General features: G+C 41.5%; 1 protein-coding gene across 2 annotated transcripts in view; it reads left to right on the top strand.

The window, feature by feature from the left end:
* ACSS2 (acyl-CoA synthetase short chain family member 2) overlaps positions 1-24,564 on the top strand; it is a 60,547-nt gene that overhangs the window by 18,213 nt on the left and 17,770 nt on the right. The window contains exons 3-8 of one of the 2 annotated variants that reach the window (XM_060231016.1): positions 8,143-8,234; positions 8,476-8,579; positions 9,430-9,502; positions 11,110-11,185; positions 12,843-12,957; positions 17,587-17,625. In XM_060231016.1, coding sequence (XP_060086999.1) covers positions 8,143-8,234; positions 8,476-8,579; positions 9,430-9,502; positions 11,110-11,185; positions 12,843-12,957; positions 17,587-17,625 — 499 coding nt within the window. The remainder of the gene's footprint in view (positions 1-8,142; positions 8,235-8,475; positions 8,580-9,429; positions 9,503-11,109; positions 11,186-12,842; positions 12,958-17,586; positions 17,626-24,564) is intronic. The other variant, XM_060231017.1, reaches the window with a different exon arrangement.

The raw sequence follows: 24,564 nt of genomic DNA, 5'->3' as shown, positions 1-24,564 counted from the left end.
CTTGGCTTGGAGAAGTGATTTAAAGACAAATGCATTTTCCAATTTGTCCAATTTTTATTTTATTTATTTTATTTATTTAAGATTTATACCCCGCCCTTCCCACAAGTGGCTCAGGGCGGCTTCCAATAGTAGATCCATCAAAATTACACATATAAAGGGATCCATATTTAAAACAGATAAAACAGATAAAACAGATAAAACCCTAGTTATTAATACACATAAATATTTCAGCTATATATAAAAGGAATCCAGCAATGGGGTGATGGGGGCTTTGAGAGCCATACAATATGTGTGAAAGAGCCACATGTGGCTCCCAAGCCACAGTTCAGCTACCCTGACCTAGACTGTGACTTGGTTTTCAGTGACAAAGAGTTTTAAATTACTTTTTCTTGAATAATCAACAAGGGAGATCCTTCCCTGATATTATTATTAAACCTCTGTGAATTTTATGATGTGGTAGAACATTACAGTTTGATGGGTGTGTGGAGACAACGTTGTTGTTCAGTCACACAGTCAAGTTCGGCTCTTTGTGACCCCATGGACAAAGTCATGCCAGGCCATCCTGTCTTCCACCATCCTCCGAAGTCTGCTCAAATTAGTATTAGTTACATCAGTAACACTGTCCAGCCATCTCATCTTTTGCCGTCCCCTTCTTCTTTTGCCTTCTGTCTTTCCCAGCATCAGGATCTTCTCCAGTGAGTGCTCCCTTCTCATTTGGTGACCAAAGTATTTGAGCTTCAGCATCTGACCTTCCAGGGAACAGTCAGGGTTGATTTCCCTTAGGACTGACTGATTTGATCTTCTTGCAGTCCAAGGGACTCTCAATAGTCTTCTCCAGCACCACATCTCAAAAGCATCTATTCTCCTGTGCTTGGCCTTCCTTATGTTCCAACTCTCACAGCCATACATTACTACTGGGAATACCATCGCTTTGACTATACAGACTTTTGTGGGCAGGGTGATGTCTCTACTTTTTATTATACTGCCTAGGTTCACCATAGCTGTTCTCCCAAGGAGCAAATGTCTTTGAATTTCATGGCTACAGTCACCATCTGCAGTAATCTTGGATCCCAGAAATGTGAAGTCTGTCACTACTTCCACGTCTTCCCCTTCTATTTGCCAAGGGGTGATGGGGCCAGATGCCATGATCTTAGCTTTTTTGATGTTGAGTTTCAAGCCTACTTTTGTGTTTTCCTCTTTCACCCTAAACAAGAGATTCTTTAGATCCTCTTCACTTTCTGCCATTAAAGTGGTACCATCTGCATATCTGAGGTTGTTGATGTTTGCCCTGGCAATCTTAACTCCGGCTTGTGCTTCATCCAGGCCGGCATTCCACATAATGTACTCTGCATATAAATTAAATAAGCAGGGTGACAATATACATCCTTGTTGAACTCCTTTTCCTATTCAAAACCAATCAGTTGTTCCATATCCTATTCTGACGGTTGCTTCTTGATCCTTATACAGGTTTCTCAGGAGACAGGTAAGGTGGTCTGGTACTCCCATCTCTTTAAGGACTTGCCACAGTTTGTTGTGATCCACACAATCAAAGGCTTTAGCGTAGTCAATGAAGCAGAAATAGACATTTTTCTGATACTTCCGTGCTTTCTCCATAATCCAGTGAATGTTGGCAATTTGATCTCTAGTTCCTCTACCTCTCCGAAACTCAGCTTGAACTTCTGGTAGTTCCCGATCTACATACTGCTGAAGCCTAGCTTGTAGGATCTTTAACATGACCTTGCTGGCATGTGAAGTGAGTGCAATGGCACAATAGTTTGAACATTCCTTGGCATTTGGGATTGGAATATAAACTGGCCTTGTGGCCACTGTTGTGTTTTCCAAATTTGCTGACATACATTGGCGTGCATTAATTTTACCTTTTGGCATGGGTATAAAAGGTTGTGGGGGGGAAGCATGTTTCACATCCCTGGAAGCTAGCCCATAGCATTTATCAGTGTGGTTTCTTTCCACTTCTAATGTCTGCATAAAGATGTTTGGAGACTTCTTCAGAATTTCAGAATTTCAGTGTGAGGTGCCATCAGTTTGCTGACACACGCCTCTGTTTTTCATTCTGCATCTATTAAAGAACAGCGGTCTCCATTCTGTAATAGTATGGTGGCCATGATAAGGTAAAAAAGGTAAAGGTAGTGACTCTGGGGTGACGTCGCCTCACAGCATTTTCATGGCAGACTTTTTACTGGGTGGCTTGCTATTGCCTTCCCCAGTCATCTACACTTTACCCCCAGCAAGCTGGGTACTCATTTTACCAACCTCGGAAGGATGGAAGGTTGAGTCGACCTTGAGCTGGCTACCTGAGCCCAGTTTCTGCCAGGTTTGAACTCAGATTGTGAGCAGAGCTTGGACTGCAATACTGCAGCTTATCACTCTGCGCCACATGATGAGGTAGAGGAAGACTAATACATTATAACTGAATCCAGATGAGCTGGATACAGGCAACAGTGACTGGAAATTCTTGAAGATGCGGGTGGGAGGGAGAACACCTGGGTTTTCACCCTTTCTTGATATAGTGAGTCTGTACTCTTGGAATATCATGTACCTAGTTGTACTTATGACTGCTTAGGTGGAAATATGATCAAATGTTTCTTGCATCTTGTCAACTGTCATCCACATCTATGTTACCTCAATGACTGATTTCTGGAATGTGGTACATGTGGGGATGCCCTTGAAAATGATGGCCATTTCAGTTAGTGCAGAATATAGCAATCTTTAAAAGGGCCAGAAGATAAGATTTCAAACAACTTTTTAAAAACTGTTAGCTTCCTGTTCCAATTCAAGATGTTGATATTAACTTACAAAATTCTTAAAAGCTTTATTGTCACCTATCTGATTGAGCACTTCTCCCCATGCTAGCCTACCAGTTCTTTAAAGTCCTTGTCTACAGTCTTTTCCATCCATGATGTGAGATGGGTTCAAGTGCTCTTCAGTTTCCCTCCCATCAAGTTACAGCTGACTTATGGTGACCCCATAGGATTTTAAAGAAGAGACGTTTCAGAGGTAACCACCGCATCATGACCCTGGTATTCCATGGAGGTCTCCCATCCAAATCCTAGCTAGGGCTGACCTTGCTTAGCTTCCGAGATCTGGCGAGAGCAGGTTAGCCTGAGTTATCCAGGTCAGGACTTCTCAATCATAAGCTGTTTAGAATCAGTTACCACTTGTAGTTTGATATAGTCCAGCCCTGTAGGTATTTATAAAAATTGCAACACTTTCTTTCATCAAGCTCTTGGTTTCTAGACACCTTCTGATATTACAAAATGCAGTGCTAGATAAAAGTAGGTGTGTTATGTGGCTACATTCAGATATACTGTACAAGCCTCTGTTTCTTAGTAAGAGGACTGAGACAGAAACCCTCAGGCTCATGTCCTTCCTCTGTTCTTTCTTTCTTTCTTTCTTTCTTTCTTTCTTTCTTTCTTTCTTTCTTTCTTTCTTTCTTTCTTTCTTTCTTTCTTTCTTTCTTTCTTTCTTTCTTTCTTTCTTTCTTTCTTTCTTTCTTTCTTTCTTTCTTTCTTTCTTTCTTTCTTTCTTTCTTTCTTTCTTTCTTTCTCCCTTGTGTTGCACCGAGGTGTAAGGCCTTTTAGTTAGGAAGTCATCAAACCTGTCGTCGTCATTTGGTGTGATATCAGCTGGATAGTTCAATAAATTTTAATTTTGTTTGTTCCTTACAAATTGGCATTTTAAATGATTAAATTTTCATTTACAACTCTAGTTTGAAAAACTGAAATATGTTGAAGTACTAGGTATAGGCATTACAAATTATATTCCTGCTCTCTGTGAAATTACATTTTGCTTTCAGTTGAGGCAGGGGAGGGTGAACATTGCCCCCCCCCCCAAGTTTAGATATCTTTGACAAATTGATCTTGAAATGCAATCTGTCTAGGTGGCTTATCCTATATCATGACCTGAGGTTTTTAAGAAACCTGGAGTTTTTAAGAATCCTGGAGCAAGAATCTGAAGTATTCTAGACTGTCTTAATTTTTTTTAAAAATGTACTACATCTTTTGAGCAAACCTTTTCTTCCATTTTATTCATTCTAAAAAGAAAGAAAATAAAAGGGTTTTGTCCTATTGTTTCCAATATCCCAGTGTTTCCATTGGGATAATTGAGGAAGTCTTCAGTCTTTTTCCTGTGATACATTTGGAATGACTGAAATGCTTTTCAGAACAAGATTTTTCCTCACTCAGAAAGGAAATATTTCTTAGAAGGTATTTTCCAGCGCTTGCCAAAATTTCCCAGTTTTTCCATTGGAAAAAGTTAAAACATCTCAGGATTTTTTCATGCTATACCTTTTGAGTATGAAAAAATAAACCAACCTGTATTTTATAGGATTTGTTTTCAGTTCTCCCCCAAATTTTCCTGTTTTTGCATTGGAAAAATTGAAAAATTGCCCTCAAGAAAAAATTTGACCTCCCCATTTTTTCTCTTATGTGTGTTCTACCCAGGCCTTCACATCTCTAATCCCATTTCTTTGTATACCATTTTAGTATTTTCAAAAGGAAAAAAACATACCAGCAAAAGGATTTATGGATGGTTTGAGAGGGAATGTATTGTATAGCTCTGATTGAAACCAGTTGTTTAATATTAGCCACACATTGAAATATAAATATCATGTTTAAGGTTCTTAATGCAAATATCTTTGCAGTTAATTTAAAAACTCCTTTTCTGTGTTTACAAATATACTCTGTCCTCAAAGGCTAGAGTGTGGAAGGGCATGCCCTCCTCTGGGTCAGCTTCCAGTTCTTATTAGTTATGAGTAATAACGGTGCATAGTTACTTAAAAAGTTCTAAGAGTTGCTATAGGCAGTTCTGGGGTATACGAGAACAAAAAAGAAAGTACCGTACATGAAAGTCATCCAAGTTTAGTTGAAGGCAGTTAATACTAGAGTAAAACCTACTTGTGCCAATTCTGTTTCTTGGTGTATATAAGCTGGACTTTCTCCAAAGAGTTGTATGGGACTCATTTCTCATTGGCTGTCTTGCTATGCTATTCTCAGCACATCATCAGCCCTTACCCTAGTTCAGGAGTGGCCAAACTTGCTTAACATCAGAGCCACGTAGAATAAACATCAGATGTTTGAGAGCTGAGAGGAAGGAAGGAAGGAAGGAAGATGAGGGGGGAGAAAGGGAGAGGGAAAGAAAACAACTTTAACTTTAAATGCATTCTCCAGGCCACTGGCTAGCTTGGAGAAGTGATTTAAAGAGAGAAATGCCTTTTTCAAGCTGGCTGCTGGGACAGTGAGGGCTTCAAGAGCCACACAGTATGTGTGAAAAAAACACATGTGGCTCGCAAGCCACAGTTTGACCACCCCTGCACTAGCTTGAAACAAATATTGTTTTGGAGTGTGAGGGACTGGGCAAGGCATTTGCTGCTATTGTATTGTGTAGCGGAATATGAATTAAAAATGAAGACATCTTAGAGCTTAGATTGGGTGCCAGACTGTTATGGAATATTGCCACTTAACTAATAATTGAAAATTTTGAGGATTTTATCATGTTATTTCTAACAGTCCTCTTGGCAAGGGATAATTGAATTATACTTGCTTATCATAAGAGTAAGACATGTTGAATCTTGTTTTGTTCATTTATTGTGCCATGGCCTGCAACAGCTTGTTATAAACACACCAGTGAAAGATTCTTGGCTTGTGATAACTTGTGAATTTTTGCAGAACGTTAGATTATCTTGGATGGGGTAACATGCCCACCATAATGAAAATGTCAGTCTTACTTGGCCATTGCTCAAAAAATTTCCCTTGCTGTTTAGGTTTACGTTAAGAGCAGAAACTGAAAAATTGTTTTTTCTGTTTTTACCTTTACTTGTGGCATAAGGAAGTGGTGAGGATATTTCTCATTATGTTATTTACATATTTACATATTTTGTTGAAAAAACAAGCAGAAAACTGCTGTTTTGTGCCCTGAAGACTAAAAATGATTTCTGAACAGAAAGTAGAGGCAGTAGATAACTTCTGATGCATTAAAATTTCACCTTTTAAATGAAACCTCCCCAACGCCAAATGCTACAGCACTAGTGTTGCCAACCTCCAGGTGGTAGCTGGAGATCTCCTGGGATTACAGCTGATCTCTAGGTGACAAAGATCAGTTCAACTGGAGAGAATGACCACTTTGAAAAGTGGACACTGTGGCATTATACCCTGCTGTGGTGTTATACCCTGTGGCATTATACCCTGCTCTCCTCCCCGCCTTTCTCAAGCTTCACCCCCCAAAATCTCCATATATTTCCGCACCCAGAGCTGGCAACCCTATACACAGCAGACAGTCAGCCTTGTTCATGCCACTTCCAAAATTAGAATGCATTTTATATGTAATATTTTCCTGTAGGCTGAAATGGGTAACTAACTTAAACAAATACCGGTACTTGTCTGCCTGTGTGTTTTTGCAGTTATTTTCTTAGAACTGTAGGAAATCTATCAGCTTTTCAGAATTTTGCCATTTTAATGTTACATTTGCATTTTTAATCTTCCTTTTAAAATATGGCACTGTTATCAATGCAGATTTTCATGTTTGCTTTGTCTTGTGGCCCTCAGCAATAATTCTAAATTGGTATTCTACTGGGTGGGGGAAGGCAAAAGATGTGACACTGTTAATGAACTAATTGTAGCCCGGGTTTGCTTAGCAAACCCTCCAGTGTTCTCTTAGGCTAGCAGCCGTGAATTTTTAGTCTTGACCAGTGTTCCCTCTAAGCTGCTGCGTCTTGTGAGCAAAAATTCTACTTTGTGAGCTACTGGCATTAAAGTTTTGAGCTACTGCATAAATTAATGTGCTCTGGGGTCTTCCTTCCTAAGCTAAGACAAAAATGTGTGAACTGGAGGCTAAAAATCTGTGAGCTAGCTCATGCTAACTCAGCTTAGAGGGAACACTGGTCTTGACACAAGCTTTCCAAATGAAAGTTTAAATTTTCTCAGTTCTGCTGTTGTTTGCTAGTTCTTACCATAGGCAGTGTGCTGGAATTCAGCTGTCCTCTTATTTTTAATGTGCCGTGTCTCATGGTTGCTTTCTTCTTTTCAGTTCAGATTATTTCGTACAGGAGCCACAATGTCATCCTTTATGGCAGATAGACACACAGAAGCATTTCAGGAGGAAGCTTGCTAAGCAGCCATTGATAATTGCATGCTGGGTAGTTGAGCAGCCTGTAGCCATGCCCCTTCTATGCTGTTCTGTAACTGAAAAGCTCAAACTTGTTAACTGTTGCAGGAAGGATGCTCCTCTTTCTAACTTTTCCAGCGCTACAGTGCCAGTGCCATTTTTGAGAGGCAGTGGTATCTGTTTCTAAACTATGGCTCAACAGAAGACTAAGGGGAACACTGCAAATACAAAAGCTAGCAAGCCTCTACCGGAATCTGGTAGTAGATGTGATATGAAAGACCTGTGCCTGTGGAGAGCTGCTGGTAGTCTGCCTAGACAATATTGACCTTGATGGATTAATGGTCTGATTCAGTACAAAGCAGCTTCATATGTTTAAAAAGACCAAATAGGAAGCCATTTATAAGCTTGACCTAACATATGTTGTCTTGTACATTATGTACCTTTTGCATGATTTATGTGGCCAATTTATCATTTTCTTCCTCAGTGTTAATAGTTCGTTCTCTCTTGGTTATAGGCAAGCTATAGGTGGCCAATTGGTCTGCTAGCTTGTGTGAATTGCAGCAGAAAGTGTTTGCATTGGGGGAGCTGAGGTGGTGGTAGAAAATCCTTGCCAAACCAGCCAAGCAACTTCTGGTAAACCATAGGTGAAAAGGGTCCTGCAGTCTTGTCTTTTCAAAATCCCAAGAAAGTATTTCATTAGTAAATAGCAATCTACCGTGCTGCAATCCTCATGGCATATATGCTTCTGAAAATCTAGGATGAATTTCCCAATGCATATCCATAAATTAAATGCCATTTTCTCTTCTCCTTTGAGAAAATGTTTGCTTGTGTTTAAGGTAGTGTCAGCCATTTCACCTTCTGAAAAGGTTATCTTTAAAGAAACTTCCTTGTTTGTGGTGCGTGGGTTTTGGTCACTTGTAACCTTTAGGAAAGTATGGATGGTATCTACCATCTAGACTAAAATCACAAGTTTGTCCTTAAGCACTTTGAGTTTATAATTTAATCTCTTGTAAATTGCTTTAGGGAAGGAAATGAACCAGGGGATAACATGAAGATCACATACAGTGAGCTGCTGTGTAAAGTTTGCCAGTTTGCCAATGTTCTTCAGGAGCAAGGTAAAACAGGAGAACACAAACTGTCATACTTGCATGAACATCCCAGTGAGTGTGATGGCCTGCTTTCCTCCTCCCAGGCTGTTGTCTAAATGGGTAGCTTGTGATTTTGAACTTGTCCTTGATGCTTTTCTGATTTGGTTTTATTCATTATGTAGAAAACTGGGGCTCATAACAGCATAGTCAATTGGTAGAATGGTGTCCATTGATTTGCCTGAGAAACACCATCTCTTCTCTTACACAGGTGTGAAGAAAGGAGACAGAGTTTCTATCTATATGCCAATGATTATTGAACTGGTGATAGCTATGCTGGCATGTGCCAGAATTGGAGCACTTCATTCCATTGTGGTAAGAACTTTTGATGTCAATTCTGTTATGAATTGCCTATTGAAATCAACAGCAGTTGCCATAGATAACTATTGGAATAAAGCTGGTTTCTCCATCTGATACGTCTTTGATTTGTTTGGGATTTTAATTTGTTTATTGCATGGAATCTTCCTTTTGGCTAAGCAGATGCTAGAGTCACCATTTTACATGTCCAGAGACAAACCTCAGGGTAGTTTGTTAGTTTTCAGATTTGATACCATTAGGGAACTTTTCCCATGTTGCCTTATCTGAATCCGTGTCTGACTGTCAAAAAGCCCCTGAGCACTGCAGAAGTTTTTTGAGAGTAATTTAAGCTGCACAGTCTGATACATAAAGGATGCTGGCCAGGCTACATGTTGCAAGAGATGATTGACACATATGGGCAAGCAGTAACATTCCCCAAACTGCCACAACAGATACTGGAAGATTTTGGGGGTGGCTCCTGGGAAAGTGGAGTTTGGGGAGGATGTGATGTCATTTCTGGGTGATGCTCTAGGCTGCCTCCCTAGTTCCTTTACCATAGAGACTAGAGGAAATTCCTAGAGCCATTTTTTCTAGTTCCTCAGGAGTGGGAGAGTAGGGCTGGGGGCTGGTACTTTCTCACTCTGGGCAGGTAAATGTGAGTCCTAGCAATCCTTCAGGGAATCTTGTCCTTCTTTACTGAACTTGGAATAAAGAAATGCCTGATAAACTTTCAAGAAACCTTAACATAGTTTGAAAACCACTACTCAATTTTGAAAACTCGTATTCTTTGAGATGTCCCTGTTTGCAACTGTAATTAAAACTGGCTTCATTTCCGTGGCTGAACTGAGAAATTGTGTTGTCTTGTCAGTTTGCAGGTTTTTCAGCAGAATCCCTTTGTGAAAGAATCCTTGATTCTCATTGTTCTCTTCTCATTACTGCAGGTAAAAAAACCCTTCTAAATCTAGTTATCAGAATACTTCAAGCAGTCGGATTAACAGTTTATTTCCTTCAGGGGAAGAGGAAGGAGTTGCTGCTGGGTAGAAGGTTTAAACCCTGCTTGTCACCCAGATTGGCTCCCAAAGCAGGTTGCAGTTTGAGTCCATAACAATATGCAATTCAGACACTGGAATCCATTGATGCAGCATGTGGAACTCTGATGAAGATGCAAAGTTTTGCTTTTGGGGAGAAGTGAATCCTAGCCAGTGCTAGAGAAATTATATTCTTCAGAGATAGATAGATAGATAGATAGATAGATAGATAGATAGATAGATAGATAGATAGATAGATAGATAGATAGATAGATGAATTTATTGTCATTGTTCTCAACAAAAAGAGAGCAACGAAATGAGGTGCTCTTCCACAAACATACCAACACATCAAACACACATATTCATAAACCATTTAAATACATCTGAAACCATTAAACCATTTATGTATTCATGTATTGGAAAAGAGGAAATAGATAATTAAAAGTTGGCAGCTTTGCCGTCATTCGAAACCTGAAGTACTATGTTGCACTTTTCTCCCCAAACCTTCTACTGATCCAACTTCTATTAATGTATTAATTAATCTATCTACATTATTTATAGACCACCTTTCTCACATAGATCCAAGGCAGATTACGCAAAGTGTGTCAATACAATCAGCAAGATGGGGCATTCAGTAAACAATTAAATAGGATTTGGGTTGTAGAACCAACCAGAAGTCTAAAAACAGAACTGAAGCAAAGCATAAGTGCTAATATGACACATTAAATGATTAAAATTACATCATACAATCCATCTGACAGCCAGCTATACACAGTTGTACAGACCACAGTCTCCAATAATTTATCCAAGTAACTTTGTGATGACTTTTGAACAATGCTACACTATTAAGTATTAAGCTGTATTAAATATTATATAGACGCTCCTGGTAGTCATTGGTGATGTTGTATTAAAATAGCATCCTACCACTTCATTCGATGACTCCTGTCAGATGTTTATTACCAACATGTATTTGAAATTGATTGCATATCAGCTTTCCTTAAAATGCTATTATTGTTGCTATGGAAGTGGTGGTGGTGGTTGATATTCCATTTTGGCTGCCATAACAAAAAAAATGCAGCATTTTAATGTCTAGTAACTTGGCAGTTACAATTGTACCTTCTTAGTTTTCTAAGAAAATGTTTTTCTACAGCTTACATATCAGTCCCTTGACAGTTGCGCCATATTTTTATGTCCCAATGATTACTGTCTCAGAGAACCAATACATGGCAAAGGGCTGTTTGGGTCATGGCAGTTTTCTGCTTGCTCCCTAAAGAATATTCCAAGTATTGGCTCACTCTTAAATTGAGCCTCTCCCAAGGATGAGATTTCACTCTCTTCGTTAGAGGCTTCTGTTGTTATTTTCATTGATCTTTATTTAGCAAACTTTCCCTTAACTTAATTTCAGTGTTTTCAGTCTTCCCCTTCACACACCCCTAAACCAGTTCCTTTCTTCAAACAACCTTCAAGTGCCTGTGGGCTATTCTGACAAGCCAGTTTAATTATTTACTTACTGTTTGTAGATGCCTTTTATAGAGGTGATAAGCTGATTAACCTGAAGCAGATAGCAGATGAAGCCTTGCAGAAATGTAAAGACAAGTAAGTCCTTTGGAATGAAGCGATTCCTGTTGGAAACTTTTGCTTTTGTGTGGATGTAAATGCCTGCAGTTAATGATCTTTGAAATGCTATAGCTCAGTGGTGTTGGATATACAGAAAAACTGGTGCAATCATGTGAGAGGCTTTTTCTAAAGCACCTATAACTGCTTGACTGTCTGCATGCGATTTCATGTATTTAATTAGCTGCTTGTAAAACAAAAGGAGGTGGCATTCTAACACAAAATATTGTTAACTGTTAATGAGAACAGAAGAGTAAACATGTCCTATCAATGAAAACTGTAGAAAGGTAAAATTTGAGTTAGAGTGGCTCAGTTCAGTCATCACCCCAAACTAGGAGTGTTAGGTGGCAGCCCATCACCTCCAGGAGCTTTGAGGGTGAGGCAAGGGGCAGATTGCCAACATGACTTCCAGGTTTTTGCGTGGATGTGATGTCAGCATGTAGATTGATGTACCGGTAATTTCCACCACCACCCCCCAAGTTGTTCTACTGGGCTAGAAGAAAAGGGCAAGTGGAAGGGGGGTTTCCTTGGGAGATTGTCCACCTTCAGCAGGCACTTGGCAAACCTACCACAAACCATGGTTAAGGAAGTTTTTACTTAGTGTAATGTATGAATTTACCAACCATATTTGGCTATCAGACCAGAGTCAGAAACTATGGCATTGGGGTGGATGAGACTGTGAGCCATGATTTTAATGGATTATTGTTTGCTGCCATGGCTTACTTGACAAACCAGAGTTACAGCTACCACCTGGGGACCGCTGTACCTAGAGATAGGCATGTTGAATGGATATGGAAAAAGAAACAGGCTCATTCTAAACCTCAGGAGTCTCAACTGTGTGGAAGAGTGAAGGTTTGATGTGATGTTGAAATGACCTACTGATGCCTTGGATAAATATACTGCAATACAACTGGTAAAAAACAAAACAACAACTTGACTACCTAGACTTTCATTTGTTATCATGTTGATTAAATGTTTTGTCCTGCAAATAGTCATTTCTCCACTCTGTTTTGTATTTTTATGTACATGTGTATATGTGCACCTGGAAGTCATGGTGACCTCTGGTGACCCTTACTGGGGGCATGGAGGATATTCAGAGGGGTGACTGAATAAAGCCTGCCTCTGCCCTTCTAGCTATGGTATTCCAAAGAGATCTCCCATCCATTTGCTTGCCAGAGTCGACCATGCTTAGCTTCTGAGATCAGGCTTGCCTGGGCTATTCAGGTCAGGGCTTGTCATGTCTTTACTCTAGAGAATGATTTCCCAATGATTTAGGTAGAAGGTTAGACAGAGGCAGGCCAGTGATCCACTTTGTCCAATTCTTGGCAGTTTTATTTTTATTTTATTTCATTCGATTTATATCCCGCCCTACCCCACCGAAGTGTTTTCTACAGCCTTACCTTATCTTGGTAATACTTGGAATGGAACTTACCCTCCTCTTCCTGATTTGGGACCCCTTTTTTCCCCAACTGAAAAAAGGATTGGATGAAAATATCAGGCTGCTTGTATATGTAGTCAACTTGCAGAAGGGCTACAAGGGATTTTCTTCAAGAATATCCTTTTCAATTCCCGCATTTTCATTACTGATTTTTATACCTATGGTTTAGGCCAATTAAATTATTTTTTTTCCCCCTTGTAGGGATGCTCCTCTACGAAGGTGCATTGTGGTCAAGCATTTAGGGAGGGAAGAGCTGTTATCAGATGGGCCCAGCAGCAAATCTCCACCTCTTAAGAGGCTCTGTCAAAGTGTACAGGTAAGTGACTTTGTAGGATTTAAGTATTCTGCTTCTGAGAGAGGCAGCTGCACACTTCTAACTCTTCTTACTGTGGTGAATTCTGATAATTATTTCTTCAACATAACAGATACAATTTCTTCATTTTAAAGAACTTGAATGTCAAGTAACAAGTTGGTGTTGCTTTTGAAATGCAACTGTTTCTCAGATAGCCCTTGTGTTGCATCTGATCGCTGTGTGTAATGTGGTTATGTAACTCACTGAAGCAACTTTTGGTTAGTGCCTGCAACATTACCAGTGACAGGAATTGTCTAGTTAATTTTGCTTTAGCTTAGTTTTCACTTTCTTCCTAGGGTGAGCACCTCCTTACTGTGTCAAGAGTGCTCATATGGCCCTTTAAAAAGGAAGTAAAGCAGCAAACATAAACAAGCGTATCTTCCTTCTGCCTCTCCCCTACAATTTTCTTATATCCAAATAATTTATTTCAAGTTTTAATTGTGTGTCTACAGGATTTAAGCATCACTTGTTTCAATTTCAGAACTGAGTTACTTAACAAAACTGATAGAAAGTTAAAAGTTGGCACACTATTTCTTTAAAACATTTCTTTGCCACCTTTCTACCCAAATAGGGTCCCCAAGGCAACAAACATCAAAACACTAAAATGCTTTAAATGTTCGAGCAATTTTAAAAATAAGGTGTATATATACAATATGTAGACAGTTAAAAAATATAGACATACACACATAACACAACTAGTGAATAGGGCGGTATGGCAAACAACAAAAAAATCTTTACCACCTGGTGGAAGTTAACAAGACAGGGAGACAGACAGCCCTTTCTGGGGAGAGAGTTTAAAAGTTTCAGCACCATGAATGAGAATGCATTTTCTTGAGTTGTCATCCATCTAGCCTCAGATAGCAGAGACACCTAATCAGGGCCTCCAAAGATTATTGGAGTAGATGGGTAGATTCATATAAGAGAAGTCGTTGCTTCAGGAATGTTGGCCCCAAGCCATATAAGGCCAATTGAATTGATCCCAAAAGCAAATTGGGAGCCAGTATAGATGGAACAAGACTGAAGTGATGTGGTTCCTGTGACTCATTCCAATTAACACTCTGGCTGCAGCCTTCTGTACCCACTTTAGCTTCCAGACAGTCTTCAAGGGCAGCCCCACATATAGTACATTGCAGTAATCTAATCAAGAGGCTAGCAGGGCATACACCACAAGGGCAAGATATTATAGTGACGTGTAGACAATATATAGTTACTAGAAAGGTCACTTTTCACATTTCTTGCTTGGTGCTTGGGAGCTGAAGCCTTATGTCATGAAAGCAGACCGCACTCAGGCAGACAGCAAGCCAAGACAGCTGCATGATAACATGGAATTTCTATATGGGAATTTCTATACCAATCAGCTGGGTTCATTTTAAGTAGAGGCTGGGGGTGTGTCAGTGCTTGCAGAATGCAAGCTATTTACTTGGGTGTATTTATTTACTTTTTCCTTCCAGAAGGTATTCTCTCCCTTACACAAAAGAATAACAAGGATTTATATTAGAAAAGAACAGGCATTTCCAACACGGCAATGCTCCCCCCCCATTATGTTTGTGCAGATCTTCTGCTACCATTGCAGAACTGGGAACTCTAATAATGGTAGCTCTGATAAATTGCTTCTTTTATTGGTGGAGCGTTAGGTGTGAATTATTCTTGGTAGCAGCTTTCTAGATTGCTCCCTGTTGCTTATGCCCATTCATTTTATCGTATAAATGTGTCATAATTTATGTCAACATTGCCTCCTACAAACTAATCAATTTATCTGTCTTCCACCCTTCTAGTCTCAGTGCTGCTTTGTTGATGCCCAGTGCTAACTAGTCTCTCCTGTCACAGCTCCAGGGGAATAACGGAGGGACTGTTATGCTTTGGCAAGTTTCCATGAGCGCAGAGGTCTCCAGAGCCAGGCTTCTGTGTTAGAGACTGTTCTGTATGAGGGCATGCTTGCAATCCTGTCACACCCAAGTAGCCTTCTTCTAGAGAGTCTTCCACATGGTTGTGTACTTTAGTGTCCACTGTCAGTGATTCCTGGGGCAAGAGTTGATCAGCAATGTTGTGTTTATAAACATGGCCTCTCTCTCACTGAAGAGGTAAACCTGGACTCTGTTGCCTCAGACTGCAGGTGGAGGGTTTATGTGACTGAATGCTTTTCCATTCCAAAAGTATCAGTCTCTTCCTTGATACTTAAACTTTTCATGTATTGGAAAGTTACTTCGTGAAGAAGCAATGTGTCAGGCAAGCCTCTGAAATGGTACATACGTGTACTATCTTTGTAAGTCCTAGAGTTTTGGTGTTGGCCAGGCTCATCAGAACATAAGAAGAGCCCTGCTGGATCACACCAGTGCTCCATCTAGGCTAGCGACATGTTTCACATAGTTCCATTGGAGGGCCAACAATCAGGGTACAGAAGCTGAGGCTTTTCTTTAATGCTTCTGAATGTGGAGGTTCCCTTTACTCGCCATGACTAAATAGCCATTGATGGACCTTTCCTCCATGAAGTAGTCTTAACCCCCTTTTTAAAGCCCTCATGCTTATGACCTTTGCTTACTTGTCAAGTAAAGAGGTATTACGTCCATTACATAGAAATATCCCTTTACAAGCCTCATAGCAGTTCCCTTTGTAGGTTCCAGAAAGAACGTGGGAACCACTTTTTCCTTGGCTTCATCCCATAGTGCTCCTGTAACAGGTACAGTTGAAGGCTGGTTATACAAGTCTTCCCTGTGCAATCATGAACCATGTGAGACTGGCAGTGTTCAGGTGTGAACACCTGTGTGATGCCCCCTAAATATAATGCTGAGCTTCTAAATGTCATGCTGTTGGATGGAGTCACAGGGAAATAAGCCCCTGTCAATTTTGTAACATACAAAGGCCTCCACAGTTGTAGTCATTCTCTGATACTTACTTCTTCAGTTGAAGCTGTCAATTTAATTTGTCATCAATCCCTTACTGGCTTCTTGCCCAGCAAGTCAAAAGTGGTGGGGTGAATATATTGTAGTAAGTAAATCAGTTGCCTTTTTGAAGTCCTGTTGGTCCCATTCAATACGCCCTCTAAGCTGCGGAGTCTTGTGAGCAAAAATACTACTTTGTAAGCTACTGGCATTAAAGTTGCAAGCAAGCTATTTGGCTACTGCATAAATTAGTTTGTTCTGAGGCCATCCTTTCTGAGCTAAGACAAAAATTTGTGAGGCAGAGGCTTCAAAACTGTGAGCTAGTTCATGTTAACTCAGCTTAGAATGAACATTGGTCCCATCCCCTTTTCACCTACAAACCCCCATCCCTACCACCAATATTCTTTTCCCTCATTTGGCATGTTAGTAGTGTGTGGAATTGAAGATGCTGAAAGTATTTTAAGTGGTAATTCTTGATCCAGTATAAGTTTCTTACAGCTTATGATGCATGAATTTTTCTTGAGAAACAATTAGGTGAGGATGGCTTGTTTCTCTTTTCAGTCTCATTTGCATAACTGGCTTCAGCGTTTCCAGAAGCCTTTAATTTGTTAGGGTGAGGTATGGTGAACAGAAGCACCTAGAAAGAATATCTCCCCAGTGTGCAGTACTACAGAATATTGTTGTGACGTGCATATGCTGCCACTAAAAGGCTTTTATGTGGTTTGTAAGGTGTTAAAGGTTATGTATGTTCATCCAGCAGGGTGCCCTGCTCCAGAAGCAAGCCTCTGCTTTTTGTAGAGTTTGTTATGGCATTGATTCTTCTGGTTGCAAAGCACACAAATAAAGGAAGTGAGACTTAAAAATATTTGTACCTTCCTTGCCAGCAGGAGTTTGGGAGAAGCTTTCCTAACTCTCATGGCAGGATGACTGTCCTGGTCTAGTGATGCATCCAGGGGAAACCCAGGGCTGTGAAGCCCAGTGGTCAGGGGGTAACAGGAACCAGTTGACAAGTATCCCTCATTCCTTTAGGCAGCACAGCCTGCCAGTTATTATTGTCTCAGTGGCTTCCAGATTCAGTCAAGATCTGATAGCAAAGAGGGATATATACCAGAAGAGAGTCTAGCGGAAGTAACCAATGGGTTTGCATTTCTGACTTAAGACAGAGCTTTGATTAAGCAATTAGTGGGAAGTTACATAACAGAAGGATGCAGTTATGTGCAAAATACATGGCTAATATCTGTGCCAATGAGAGCTATTGATTACTCATAAGCATCACTTCACATGTTACTTTCCTTAGCCTTTAGTTTCCCGTTGATTATGCTTTTTGATTTTGCACAGTCATCTCTATTTGGAGACTAATTGGTTAATTAGGAAATATTTCTGTGTTCTTACTTAATCTCCAGGCTAGTGGCCCAACCTGTGCTTTCACTCATTCAGCTGGCTTTGGCTTTGTATGCAGGAAGAAAATGCTGACATTGAACCAGCGAAGAAGAAGAGCAAGGCATTCATTAGAGACTGCTTCTGGCCCATACCCTGCTTTGCTGTTCCCTGACTTCCTAGAATAAGAGCTTTTGCAACCATATAATGCATTCCTCGTTGGGCCCTTGTAGCAGCATAGTCCAATCCCATGCCAGTTTAGCATAAAGTTGAATAGGCATCCAATGCAACTTTTTCACTTCTCAAATCTCATATCCTCTTTGTGGATTTTTAACAGGAAAAAAAGGCTGAGAGCTCAAAGAAAGTCCATCCCAAGGTATTTACTGTGTAGCAGAAGCTTTATCTCAACATTCCTCTCCTTTGCTTGCCCCTTTCAGCACTCCTTTCTTAACCACACTCACTCTTTCACCCTCTGCACGGCAACGTGTGGCCTTCTAACCACATTTCCAGCAGTTGCATGCTAGTTGTAGACATCACTGTCCCAAAGGATAATAGAAGAGCATGGCAAGATACATGTCACTGCTCTGGGATTGTGGAGGGACAGTGACTTTGTTGTAGTGCTAACACTTCTGGTTTTTAGAATACCTTGTTACCTAAAAATGTAAATCAGATATGAACCGCAGGTGTATAAGGTGTGCCTATGGGGGCACTGAAGTGTAAGTGGCAATGTCTCTTAACTACAGCTGGAGCTGCTTGAAATGGGGATGCATGATGCACAGCATGCTCATGCTGAACCTCTTTTGACTCCTGCACTTGGATCCATTTCTTCAGCCAAAACAGCTCTTGTGAGCGTGTGAACAAGATATGCTGGTGCTTCCCTCAGGCAGTTGACCAGCTTTGCTTGTACTGGTATCATGCAAAAGTGGCAGAGTCTTGTTGGCAACAGGGTAGAATGTGGCTCTAGGCTTATATTCTTTCCAGTGCTTAGCTGGCAAAGCTTTAATCCTATCAAAGTGATTGCCTGTGCTAAACTTCTCTGAAGTTAAGTTAGACTGAATCATCTTTCAACACACAATGCTGACTTTTCCTGTTGGTTTTTCAATACAAAGAGTTCTGTTACTAATCCATGTTAAACCATTTGCATATATTCTTTTGTTCAGCGTTTTTTCTGGAAGTTTAGTTCTGTGCCTCTTGTTTGGAGAAAGAGAGGGAGAGGATGATCTTTTTGTAGCCCTCAAGTGTGGGTGGTGGGACTCTCCGTATGATTGGAGGGCTCCTTGCAAAGCAACCCAGCTGACTCAGTGGGAATGCACAAGGTATCTTGTCAACATAGTTATGCATGGTACAGAGAATGCTTTTAACCTTGCTACACCATGCAAAGACCAACAGTTTTTAGAAACAAGCACTGAGATCTTGTGAACTGGCTTCAGCCAAACCTTGGAACAATTTACCTTGAAAGATGGTTTCTTTTTAAAGTATTTAAATGCCTCTTATTTGTATCTGACTAAGTGACCTTACACCTTGAAATTTTTTGTTGGCCTTTAAAGTATTACTGGACTTGAATTTTGTTCTGCTACTACAGACTAATACTGCTACTCACCTGTAAGTATTTAAATGATTGTTTTATTGGTGCATTAATGCATCCACCTCTATCCCCCCCCCCCAAAAAAAAAGAAAAAAAAGAAAACAACTACTCCTGAAAAATGTGAATAAGGGAGAAAGAGGACTTATAATGGAAGAGGAGAGATAATGGTGATAAGAATGTCGGCTGTTACTAATTCCCTGTCTTGGACTTTGGGCCTGGGTCAACCACCAGTGTGGGCACCGTTAATGCAGGTTTCTGTTGCCCAGCTGCATGTTCCCCTCTCAGCCCAAGCTCTTTGCACATGCACATCCCATTGTACTTGTGCCACATAATCATCTATGCCATGTCAGCTGCCTCTGCACCAAGTGGATATCAGTCTGGGCACAAATACTGAGAATCTGCTCTCTGCCTCCCGTCCCTCCCTGCTTTGCTGAGGAACAGTCTTCCGCCTTATGTGGCACACTGGAGAAAAGAGTGTTGAAATGTTGGTCAAATGTCAGTTTACAGACCTTAAGAATGGTGCTATGCGGTTTTGAGTTTTATTATTGTTCAGCCTTAGGGAGTAGGTTATCTGGAGGTGGAAACAGGGCTTCATAACCCATAAGGTTTATAGCTATGAAAGTAAAAAGAGAGAGTGTCATACCTGTATATTTTCAGGAAGGTGATTATGTGACTTCTTTCTAAAAGTTTACAGGTATTGGTAATGCAGGCTGGCCCACAGAAAGGGTGGGGGAATCCCTTGGAAACCTGCCTGCGGATATCCTGTTCCTGGTTGCATGAGTACTGCCTCTGTTCTTGTACAAACATTCCATGCCATTCCTTTGGAAATGATGACGTTTTAAATTTGACTCCTTGGGCTGGGATTTTCAAAGAAGGTTCCTTAAATCCAGTGAGAAATGGGAGCAGGTAGTTCTGCACTTGTCAAAAGGGAACAAAGTAAACTTTGTGGTGTTAGTTTCCAGAAGTTATTGCAGATCACAAATAATATAATGATCACTTCTCCAAGTTGAGAGCAAGATCATGGAGAGGCAACTTTGTTTTTCCATAAGATAAGCCGACTTTTAGTGTGTTTGTGATTGGTTTTGGTCAGCCTCAGGTTTCCATTTTTTGTGACTTAATGAACACATAACAAAATGTTAGTTAGGTGGCTGTATGTTGCTGCTGGAGGTTGCCTTGCCTTGTGCCAGAATCTGATGGCACGCTCCATCTCTTGTTATTGTTTTCCATCCATCCACACTACTGCCTCTGTCTCCACTTGGAGAAAGCTTTTCACCAGATGGGAGGGCTGGGGGAGATACAGCTGTTATGAATGATGGAGCCACTAGGGAGGGCAAGTGAAGAGCTGCAGTATTTGCTTGATTTCCTGCTGGTTTGTCTGACAAGTTCTGGTCTGAAGAAGGGATCACAGTGAGCGTTTTCGCACTAGCGTTTACTCTGGCGTAGCACCCCATTTACCTCCGGATCTTTTCCTGGTTTTCCCACCTGTTGCTCCAGCGCTGCGGTTTGCTCCAGCGCTTCAGGGGTTTCACGCCGGAGTATGTTTTTCAACATCCTTCCAGAGTTTTTGAAAACCTCCGGATCCACACCGGATCCACTCCTCGGAGTTTGCTGTGGGAAATCCATCCACGCCGGATCGATTGCTTTGTGGGCGTCACCCTCTCCCTTTCCGTCCTCCCACCCCATCCACCCCCTTGGCCAATCATCAGCCGTTCGCGGCGCTTCCCAAAAGTGCCCGCACGGCCATTTTTTTTTAAACTTCATATTTCTTGCGTAATAGCAATATTTCGAAAATAACAAAAAAAAACCCCCTCCTGCGTTATTTCGCTGTTGCGTTATCTCGCAACTACATTATACATTGTTGGGGGGGGGGGAGAAATCTAGTGCCGGCGCGGGCCAAAGCGTTCATGTGTGTGTGTTTTAAAAAGGCAATGCCTCCCTCAGCTGTGCCACCAGGATTTCTCGACCTGCACAAAATCGCCATGTATAAAATGGGAAGTTGGAGTCCTGCATTCTTCTCCCTGGCTACATTCCGCTCGGTTAGAAAATAGACACGAGCTCACTCTTCACACGCGCCACAGAAGGGGAAGGAGAGAATGGGGCGGGGGGGGGGGGAGCTCTGGCGGCAGGAATCAGTCAGGTCCCCGTTGCAAGCGCCAGCCAGGGAGGGGAAAGAGCGCAGAGGAAATCCCAGCTTCGCCACCCGGGAGGGAGCGAGGCTGGGAAAGGAAGAAGCTGCCACACACACACACACACCCCTCGATTTCTCTCTCTTCGTTATTGCGATATTTCGCAACTTTGGAATTTGGGGGGGGAATCTAGTGCTAGGATTCTCCACTGTGAATGCTTCTGTTAATACATAAAGGGCTGTGGAGGATCCTACAGCTACAGCCAATCCATGAGCAGAAGCAGCACATGTGATGCGGTTTGTGCATGAAAAGAAGGGGAAGGAACAGCTCTGACTGCTCGATGTTACGTTATTACGTCCTTACGCAACCAGACTTGCGCTTAAAAAAAAATGATTGACAGGGCATCGAACTCAAGTCGATGCCAGTGGGAAAATGATTTGAGCTGGGGCTTCATGGAAAGCGACTCCGCAAATGAGTCCATGTGCGAAAACGAGGAAAATGAGCCGGACATAATTGCGCCGTGGAATAAGGGGAGCAAACGCTAAGTGCGAAAACACCCAGTGTGTCTAAAGAACATGCTCTAAACTAGTTTTGGGTAGGTAGCTAGATTCAAGTCCAGTAGCATCTTAAAGACCAACATGATTTACAGGGTATGAGATTTCGAGAGTCAAAGCTCTTTTTGTCAGATACAAGGGAGTTTTGGCTCTCAAAAACTTATACACCTGAAATCTTGTTGGTCTTTAAGGTGCTGCTGGACTCAAATCAAACTCGGAACTGTCATTTTAATATGCATCTACACTCAGTTCAGCTGAGTGGTAGGAAGGAAATACCCATGGTTCATTGCATGCTGGCCAAAAGCCTGAGCATGAGGCTTAAATTATCAGATGACCGCTTTACAACACAGGCTATAATGCTACTATAGCCTGTAACTTTGCACACTTTTGTTTGCTAAGTATTTAGAACATATATATAATATAAAACTTCAAAGCAGCTGCATGGAGTTGCTAATTTGTTCAAGGAAGTGGTGCTTGTTTCTCCCATGCTGGGTTGGCAAAACACATTTTCTTACCTACTTGCCTGACTAGACTTACTTTGTGCCTGCCCTGGCTCTTAGTGGCTCTTATGCTTTGTTTTCATGCACACAGCTGTACCTCTGTCTGCAGAACAGACCTAAGAATTTGCTTGTCTTAGTGGTATGGTTTGGAGGTCAGTGTAATAAATTTAAAGCAATAGTTATTTACTAAAAGCCTGAAATTACTGAAGTATAAGGAGAAGCAAGAGTACAAATAATTGGAGGATGAATAATTTCAAGCTAAATATGCACAGCAAAGTTGAAATTAATGTAATCTGGGACAGGGCAGTCATAGTTACAGCATTGCATGTAAAATTGAGAGAATGCAAGGGAGCAGATCAGACTGCATATCTAGCCGTCATCATGGAAAAGTGTCATACAAGAGTAGTTTTGAATAATCTGTGTTGAACTAGTCTTAACCAGGAGTTTCTTGGTTTTCATGAATCTAGAGGGACTGTTCCATCAAGCGTGGTGTATAGATTAAGGCATGCTGGGCATACTATTATGTGTCCACTATGCCATGAGGGTTATGTAAGAAATAAATTGCTTATGGATACATCAGTGTTGTCTAACTCAGAGCATCTCCTTTAGAGCTGACACATCAGTCTGGCCCTCTTTAGAAAAGGACGATCGTGTCACTCACAACTGTCCATGCTTTAGTGGTATGCAGGCCAGCCTAATGCAATGCTTTCTATGCAGAGCTGCTTTTGGAAAGTCTTCGGGATTTGTTTAGAATATGATGGCAAAGTTATTAACAGGAACTTGATACAAAGACCATCTTTTATTGGTGTTCATCATTAGTTTTCAGATTGTTTCCAGGCACAAAATTTTAACCTGTGAAGCCATACACAGTTTGAAAACAGGGAATCTGAAGAAGCTTCTTCACTTGTATTAGCCTGCCCATCAACTGTGGTAGTTTATTTAATGGGATTTCTGTCCCACCCTCCCCTGTATGTGGGCTCAGGGCGGGTTACAGCAGACTAGTCAAACAGATAAGAACGATCCATATACTCTTGAGTTAAAAAACAGAGCCAATTTAACAAACAATGGCTAACTACAATTTAACAAAGTCAACAGTATCCTGTGAGTGTAGTGTAAATGTATGCAGTAAACTGGAATATCAAACAGGTGGGTCCAGGTAAACACCTATAAGTTGGTTTAGTCCGAAGCATAGGTGAGCTAGAGCAGGGCTAGTTAATGGAGAGATACTTCACCCATCCCCAGTTTTTGAGAATTAAGATGTTTTCTGTGCCTCCCCCCCACCTTTGAAATTCACTTCTGAGGGATCCTCCTCCAGGCATTGTTGTTACGTTTTAGTTTAATTGCTATTTCTGTATCTGTTTGGTTTTAATGTTTTTTTTTGTTGGTGTTGTGTACTATAAGCGATAATGATTGCCACCTGGCCCATAGCCAGAATATTTTAGGTGTGGATGCCCAGGGAATAAAATTTTAGGTGGAGGGGCCCTGGGGCCCAAAATGACATCATACACTTTAAAAAAAGATAAATAAAAAAGGAGAGTGGCAACGAGGGTGGCTGCAAGAGCATGACCATGAGAGCAGCAAGAGCGGTGCTGGTGAGAGTGGGGCAGCAAGAGTGGTGGGAAGAATGGGGCAGCCAGAGTGGGGGTGGCAGGGGCGGCGAGAGCAGCAGCGGTGGCAAGAGCGGGGCAGCAAGAGTGGTGGAGAGAGTGTGGTGGTGAGAGCAGTAGCGGTGGTGAGAGTGGGGTGGCAAGAGTGGTGGGGAGAGCAGGGTGGGGAGAGCAGGGTGGTGAGAGCGGGGGTGGCGAGACTGGTGGGGAGAGCAGCTATGGCAGCAGGGAGAGTGGGGCAGTGAGAGCAGGGCAGTAAGAGGAGAGGCCATACAGGTGGAAGGGGGCTTTGGGTGGAGTGGCCAGCCTTCCAGGGCTCCCCTGTAGCTATGGGCCTGATTGCCACCATTGTGGCAGGGAGGCAGTATATTTTTAAAGTAAAGGTTCTGATGAGACAGAAGCATCTGCCCTCACACTCTGCTGGGTGAAACTGAACAGAATGTGTCTTGCTTTGTGGTTATGTGGCTGCTAAGCAGTCAGGCAGAAGTTTCCGTGGCTGTGTGTTTTTTGCTTAGCTATTCAATCTGCCCTCCTGGTGTCTTTAACTGAAGTACATTACTTGGTGGTAAGCCGTATTAAATAAATGTCCCTTAATTTTCAGTAATATGTTCAGAATTAGGAAGTTGATGTTCATAGTAGTGAATTTAGTCCAGCACAAGCTGCATACAAAATATGTGTGTGTGTGTGTCCATCTGGGACAGGGGAGTTGCTGTCCTTGGGCAACTGGGCCAAAGTTTGTGATGGGCCAGTTGGGGAAGGAGCCCTTTTCTAATATCTCTTCCAGAGTGTCACTGGGCTTTTGGAGAGGTGTTTTGCTGCAATATACTCTCTGTGCCATGGTGATGGGATAGATTTACATGGGGGCTGACAACTTATTAAACTTACTAAGCACTTTTAGCCCCAATTGGAACATTTTTAAAACTTGCATATTTAGTATATTCAG

Source organism: Heteronotia binoei, chromosome 2, assembly GCF_032191835.1.
Source record: "Heteronotia binoei isolate CCM8104 ecotype False Entrance Well chromosome 2, APGP_CSIRO_Hbin_v1, whole genome shotgun sequence".
NCBI lineage: Eukaryota > Metazoa > Chordata > Lepidosauria > Squamata > Gekkonidae > Heteronotia > Heteronotia binoei.
The sequence above is the reverse complement of the archived record's forward strand: the minus strand, read 5'-3'. Positions and strand labels throughout refer to the sequence as shown.